This window comes from Varanus komodoensis, unplaced genomic scaffold (genome assembly GCF_004798865.1).
Source record: "Varanus komodoensis strain SLA01 unplaced genomic scaffold, ASM479886v1 scaffold74, whole genome shotgun sequence".
Lineage (NCBI taxonomy): Eukaryota > Metazoa > Chordata > Lepidosauria > Squamata > Varanidae > Varanus > Varanus komodoensis.
Genome location: NW_025336401.1, coordinates 2,160,882 through 2,168,363, shown reverse-complemented (window position 1 = coordinate 2,168,363; position 7,482 = coordinate 2,160,882). Strand labels below are relative to the sequence as shown.

Genomic DNA, 7,482 nt, shown 5'->3' with positions numbered 1-7,482 from the left:
TAACCATCAGCAGTCTGGAGGAAAGGGGCACCCGCTTCTGTCCAGGAAACGCCCAAGGCCAGGGTCCGTCCTGCATGGGGCTGAATAAATTTGCAGTGCACATTTCCTGTCCACCTTTTCCATTAACGGCCGGCCTTGGCGTCCTTTCTCTGGAAAGGACGCCTGTCCTTGGCCACTTGCGGGAGAAAGAATCGCGAGGCTACATGGTTCACGGACAGCGTCACCGTCTCCAGATGAGCCCTCCGTAAATAACGCTCATCTCCTGTAGCGTGGGCTGTGGAAGATTCGTAAGGGAGTTTCTTGCCCTGCCCCGCGTTACCTGCTGTTGTGAACCATCTGCATGCAGAGTTGCATTGCGAGACTATTTGAATTTGTGGGCAATGTATGTGGAGAACAGGCATACTTCATGGTGGGGAACCTTAGGGTAGGGGGCAAACCAGACTGACCTGGTGTCCTTTGCTCCCTGTTGGCAATCGGCATCTTCCATTTCTGTGTGTTTTTTCCTATCATTCTGCAAAGCTGAAATGCCCTCGTGATGCTGTTACTGACAGCAAGCTAAAATCTGCTGGTCTTTTTGGCATTTGGGCCCTGGGATCTAAGGGGTTCCCACCTTTAGTACAGATGAAACCATCCTACAAGCAGAACGCTTGGCCTTCCCCCGGGATCCATTTTTAGCCCCCGTCTCATACAAATAATGACTCCAAGAGCGTACAGAACTTAAATATTTATTTTTTGAACCATCCAGCTCGGCTGCCCCCTGCCTGCCCCCCTCCCCAAAGCACACCAAGAGAAGCGTCACCTAAAAGCGGATTCACAGAAAGAACAGCTACAGCGACGAGCACCACAGCTCTGTGTCGGTGGTGCAGTTATTTTGTAAAGCTTCGGGTCAACAGTATTTACAACTTTTGCTGCTTTTACATTTATAAAAATATTTTATTTAATCCATAACATTATTGTTTTCAAAAACTATGTCCAGACTTTTTTCCTCAGATATAAATTCTAATTGCGTTTCAGTTATATAGCGATGAAAGTTTTTAACAAACTTTTCTTTAAAATTAAAACAAAGGAGTTAAAAGTAATTTTTTTACAGTGTAGGCACCATTGAAAATAATTGCCCTTGGCATTTCTAACCACCGTCTCTCGCCAGTGTCTTTATAACTTTTTTCTTTTTAAAAAAGGATGTAATGGCAACTTTTAACTAAAAAAAAAAAATCAATATTTGCTTGCACTCCATTAACTCTTTTCAGTATTTGGCAGATATATTTCAAATCCTTTAAAATGACTTTTGTGCAAAAACAAAATGTGCAGATCCAAACTATAAAATTAAACACATCCAGAGTTTTATCAAAAATAAATTTACACCAACAATTCCACAGCTAAGGACTAAAATACTACCCCACTTCAAACTTCAGCATAATATACATACCGGGTTGAAAAGGAAAAAAAGATATTATCCCCATCTAAACAGTACCATAAATATATAGTTGAAAGCAAGTTTATAATTTTATCTACCTTTTATGAAAAAAAATCACTCCGTACTGCACAGTACTATCTTTTTGTGAAAGAATATCTATAACTCAGTTATTTGCATATTAACTGGTAAATACATATTTAAAATACACTTTGGGGTAGAGGAAGTTAAAACATATGGTGATGCACTGTATGTGATGTACTTTAAGAACATAAGTGTATAAATACCTTACAGGAAAAACACCAGCACACAAAACGCTGGTGTCACACAGCTACACCTGCTTGCGCTGTATTTATCGCATGCCATGGTATCCTCCCAGGTCCCCACCCCAAAGACAAAATGAGTTACCTTCCCTCCGTTTCCTTAAAATAACAAGAAAGGAAGAAATGAGGAACAAACGTTTAAATTAAGCCGGATCGTGTCCATTATTGCCAAAGGCCCCCTGCCCTTCAAACAGTATTGCTTCAAAATGTCCTACTGTGATGAATGGCTACGTGGAATCCTGCTCGAGAAGGTGATGCAACAAACGGTACCCTAAGCTGACGCGTTGCTCTCAAGTGGAGGCGAGCCAGAGCTACCCAGAATACTGTACCAATCCCCCAAACAGCGGGCAGTGTTGATCACAGGGCTCAGTGAAGACGGGGGTGATGTGGCATCTGCAAGTGCCTGCACACCTGTTCTGGTGGAAAAGCGTTTTGAAGCCTGGCCTTTCTGCCTTAGAGGAGTTGCAACTGATGCAGACCTAAGGAGAAAGAACGGTAGGGAGGGAGGGAGGGAGGAGGGGAAAGAAGACGGCAACCAGACTTCTTCGGAGAGTCACAACATGTTGAAACACACGTACTTTCCGTGACCTCAAGTAGAGGGGTGTGGACACCCCAGAGCCTGCACGTGGAACTTGGCAACTGGGAAGCCCCTCGTTATGTTTAGAAGCAAAACTGTACCTCACTGTTTTTGTTTTTCTCTTAACTGGATTATAGGTGAAAACTACAATATTAAAAGTTGCTCTTTACAAAAAAGAATGTCCTGAAAATACAAAAAAAGCGTGTACACCCATCACAACATAGTGGAGTTCAGTCCTTGCCAATCCCCGATCGTCAAATATGTTGCAATGATCCAAAAAGGCACAAGGAGCTCATGAACAAAGCGCTGCCAAGGTTATAGTAGGTTCTGGCGGGCTCTGCCGGGTCCGTGTGGGACTGCATCACCAATCATTTCTTAGGAGGCGTCGTTAACGGAGAACCTAGAGGAAAGAAGCAGGGAGAAAGTGTTCGATTGCCTTCTAGATTCTCGCCAATCTCCTCTTAGAATCAGTCTGGCCACCCCTTCCCTCCTCTGGGTGTGGCCCCCCAGCTCTGCTCAGTCCGCACACACCTGCCGCCCACATCTGGAATGCCCCCATCCCCACTTCCTCCAGACTTGCACAGCAAAGAGGAAGTGAAGTGATCAACGACACAACCAATTAAGCACAAACCCCGTGCGCTTACTTCTGAAATTTCTCCATCAGTTTCTTCACCATTTTATCCGTGATGCCTGGACAGGCTGCTTCGGCCATAGTGATGCTTTTTTCAAGCTCTTCGATTGCTTTCTTCCTGCTAGCGTTGTTTGTATCCTGCTGCTTAAGCTGACAGAGAGCCAAACAAGCTAAGGTCAGGGATTTGCAGCCTGAATGATCGTGCCCCGAACAGGGATCAAACAATGCTCACCTCAGCAAATACAGGTGCGATGATCACTGTTAAACAGCTCAGGGTTTTCATAAGATCTTGGTCCTGGAAGTTCAAAAATACCACATGCAAACATGTGCTGAGAATTACAGTGAACAGGCCCTGTGGATCGCTGCCTCTCCTGCACTGAGGAGCCCCCATCACCGCCTGCCTCTCAGCCGTGCCTGCGTGTGGACATGCTCCCATGCAAGCAGCAGCAGCAAGACTTTTCTGGGTGGTGCAGTTTCGACCAGGGCTGTGGCTACGGCCCTTTCAGAAATACCACATACCCAAATATACCTAAGATAGCCTCTTGACCAGCTTGAGTGAATCTTATACAGCAGACTTCTCCCCAGCCAGTTCCCTCCTAGAGTTTTAATCTGCAGCACCCAACATATCTGGGATGGAACCAGGCAGGCAGGCAGGGAAGTGTAGGCTAATCAAGGTAACAAGCCACGGACAATCCACACCCCAAAGAAAAGAAGAGGAAAGACCAATGAGATCGGTGCCTTGCTGAAAACAGCTCAAGGGGCCCACAAAATCAGGAAAACTTGGACAAAATAACCAAGACAACCTTGCTGTGCTGTTTTCCCCTCAATGAATTCAGCAATGACGAGAAAAAGCATCCGCAGAAACAAGCAGGCGAGAGATTCCATAAGCCCCCTTGCCTCCCCTGGGTTGCTTGCAGCGACCGCTCAGAAGTTCAGAGCAACCTAGTGGCAAAAGCAGCCAGTGCTTCCGGCACACCAGGAGACGAGTTTGAATCCTTTAGGATACCTAAAGGAACGCCTTCTTCCCTATTTGTCCTCCCGCCCCCTGAGATCGGCAGCAGAGGCCCTCCTCCGGGAGCCCTCCGTGAGAGACGTCAGGAGGCAAAGCACCCGGAGGAGGGCCTTCTCTGCGGTGGCGCCCCGACTGTGGAATGTGCTCCCCAGAGAGGTCCGCCTGGTGCCATCATTGTATGTTTTTCGGTGCCAGGTTAAGGCCTTTTTAATCAATATTTTAACAAGTTTTAATATTGAATTTTATTACCATATTTTAACTGCAGCCAGAGTGGGTCGCTAACTTATGTTATACTGTTATGTATTGGAATCTTATTTGTGGAAGCCATCCTGAGGCTCTCGCAAAGGACGGCATACAAATATCTTAATAAATTAATTAAATAAATAAATAAATCCAGAGAAGGGGGGCGGAATGCCATGGAGCAGTTCTGCTTGCAGCCAGACCCCTCTGGATTGCTGACCTTAACGATGCGTTCTCCTTATTAAAATAATTTCCAAAGCAGCTAACAGCATGAAGTCGATAAAACAAGCCTGGAATGTAAAATTTCAAGATGTTCCGCTTCACGTCAGGAGTAGCCATGCCAGTGCAGAGCCCAGCTTGTGGGTTCTGTCATGGTGACCTAACCTCGGTAACGGAAGTGATCGACAGTCGGTGGTCGGCACGTTCAGAGCAGGGTTTGTCAGCATGACTCTGGCAATTCGCTCAGAGAGCCACGTGCAGGCTACTGCTGTGGCACAGACATCAAAACAATAAATAATTCTTGGCTGCGCCCCACAAATTGGAACCCTGCGAGTCTGTAAGGACAGTGGTGGGGTTGTGCTAAATCTTAACCCTCAGATAATTATGAATATGGGATGGTGAACGTTTCTTAAAACAGCACGTTCCCCCCATTCCGTAGTCACTGCTCCCAGGTGTCCAAGGGTTAGCGGTCTGCCAGAAAGAGCTTCCAAAGCGATGAGGATATAAAGAGATTCTGGTTGGACTTACTGTTCCGTTCTGCAGTTTCTTGGCGTCGGGTTTCTTCCGAACTGTAGTAAAACTCCACTCTGGGTGAGAATTGTTCTCCTTGTTGCTGGACTCACTAATGGAAAAGCAGGAAGGAATGACCAAAGTTTGAGAGAATGCCTTCATGGACCTGCCCCACTTAAAAGACTTAAAAACTGTATGTGCTGAGGCTGGGGGCACCTGTGGGGATGTCAGAAACTTCTGTGGGCACCACCGCAAAATGGCTCCTGAAGAAGATGCGGCTGGTCTCCAAGCGGCTGCTGTGGGGCCTGGCTGGCTGGCCAGCGGATGGCAGGGTGAGGGCAGAGGGGGCCGGTGCTTCCTGCCCAAGCCGCTTCGGTTCCCAGAGCCCTTTCCCAGTTGTCCTTCCGCCTGCTCTCCGTCTCCATGCCCGGCCTACCTCACCGTTTCCCTTCCACCCCCTTCCTCGCCCCTTGCTGCTCTCCTTCTCTCCCCCCTCGGGCCCGGGCCTTGTGCTCCCCCCCCCCGCACACCCTGCTAGCTGGCTGCCTCCCCACCCTTGCAATTCCTCTCCCCTCTGCCTGGCCCTCTCTCTCCCGCCCGCTGAATGGCTAGGCACCATTCAGACAACTGCCTGTACCTTGTTTTTTCCTGGAAGGAGGCAGGCATTGAGTGACCGGACGGCTGTGGCGCTGGGGACCCTGGCACACACCGCGTGCCCTCCACAGTGTGCGTCTTGCCAAAAGAGGCACTCAGAGAGACGGGCAAGGAACACATTCTGCCCTCAGACCTCACCCCCACCCCATTCGAGGCACAAGCAAATGCCACTCGCCCGTCACCGGTTCCTTCTGACCAAGGGCATGAAAGCATTCGCCACTTTGCGGCTCTGCCTGGGCCTCTTGCCTTTGTGGCGGCAAACGCAGGACCTCTGGCCGCCCAGTGGCTGAACCACACACACTTCCCGCACAGTTTGCTCTGCCCTGGCCACTGAAACCTGTCGGCAAGGCAGCGGCTGCTTTTCTTCGAGGCACACGACCCCCCTGCCATGATGCCTCTGCCTCCAATACGGGGAAGACGCGCATGACCCTGTGGGAACCTGGGAGTGCTCTGGGTCCAGGCCCTGGGCAGGGACGAATCGGGCTCAAGTGCGGGGGGGGTACAGGGGAAGCGAGGGACATGGGGGCTCTCCGGGAGTTCAGAAGATGACCTTTCACCAAATTGCTCCCCATGACATCCCACCCACCATCCAATGGGAATGAACGCCTGCATGCTAAAACGGCTGCCAGAGCCAGGATTTCGAGGGGCCCGGAGATGCTCTGTGAAGGCACATCGATTTAAATACCGGCAGGCTGCATTCTCTGCACTCCAAACGGTGCACAGTCCACGGGAGCTACAATTAACGCTCCTCCGCTCAAGACCGCGTTGGAACGTAAAGTTCCACCTTCTGGACTTTAAACAGCCACACACAAGTGGCTGCCAAGGGACCTCCTGGCCCAAATTCTGAGTGGAGTGGCCCTCAGGACTGCGGCTCACCCTGCAGTGCGAGGCATAAGCGGCCCTGCGCTCCGGGGTGCGTCGAATCACAACAGTGGAGTTGGAAGGGGCCAGAGGGCCAGCGGGCCCAAGCTCTGCTCTTGCGGGACGCCGATTCTCCCTTGGATGGCTGCCCGCACTGCTCGCTGAACGTGTCTCGCATGATGCGGGGCGAGCCTTCCCCCCCTTCGTCACCGCAGTGGTCAGCACGGATTGTCCCAGGGCGCCCAGAGCGGCTTGGGTGAGCTGCCCGGAGGGCCTCGGCCGGGCCACGCAGGGCCAAACCAGCCCCCCCGCCCTGCTCTGGGAAAGGAAGGAGGAAATTCCTGGCTGGCCCGAGTGCCCCCGAGGCCTGCATGCCGCCTTCCCCTTCCTCTCCGGGGCACTGGCCACAGACGTGCTGCTTCTTTCTCCACCAAAAAAAGGCGGGGGCTGCCCGTGGGGCAGAAGCACTTGCCTCCCTCAGGCTGCTGGGGTGAGGAATCGGGGCTGCCCCTTCCAGCGTGGGGAGCACACGGCAGCCAGTCCTTGCAAAGCCCTGGAAAAGGGCCCCCCGCGCACGCTCCAGACACAGGCTGCGCTGGCTGCCTCGCCCCTCCACGCCACGACAAGCAGGGAAGCGAAGCCGAGCCCTAGGGCTTCGCCCCCAGCGAGCGGCGCCAAGCCGGGACTTACGAATCGGAACCGTCGGAGTCTGTCTCGTCACTGCTGTGCCCTTCCGCCTTCCATCGCTTAAATCTGTCAATCAGCTCCGTCAGGTAAGAAGTCTTCTTGGCATTTTTCAGAATAAATTTGTGCTTCAGGAGCTCTTTTGCTGTCGGACGCTGCAAGAATCACAAAGCGTCAATTTGTTTCCACGCACAGCTTAGTGCAGTCATTACCTTTAAATTCCTTCATGGCTTGGACCCAGGATCCCTGAGGAACTCCCCCCCCCCCGCCCACACACACACCAGCCAGGCCGCTGATCCCCGGCAGAGGCTCCTTGCATCTCAGCGTGAGCAAAATGCAGGCGGCCGGCCTGAGGACGCC

General features: G+C 51.3%; 1 protein-coding gene across 1 annotated transcript in view; it reads right to left on the bottom strand.

Moving 5' to 3' along the window:
- Positions 1-912: 912 nt before the first annotated feature.
- The window catches only part of STK26 (serine/threonine kinase 26), a 30,958-nt gene continuing 24,388 nt past the window's right edge, over positions 913-7,482 (bottom strand). Inside the window, 5 exon segments of the mRNA XM_044452703.1 lie at positions 913-2,711; positions 2,956-3,092; positions 3,175-3,237; positions 4,942-5,035; positions 7,129-7,376. Of these exon segments, the coding sequence (XP_044308638.1) occupies positions 2,687-2,711; positions 2,956-3,092; positions 3,175-3,237; positions 4,942-5,035; positions 7,129-7,376 (567 nt within the window). The 3' untranslated portion in view covers positions 913-2,686.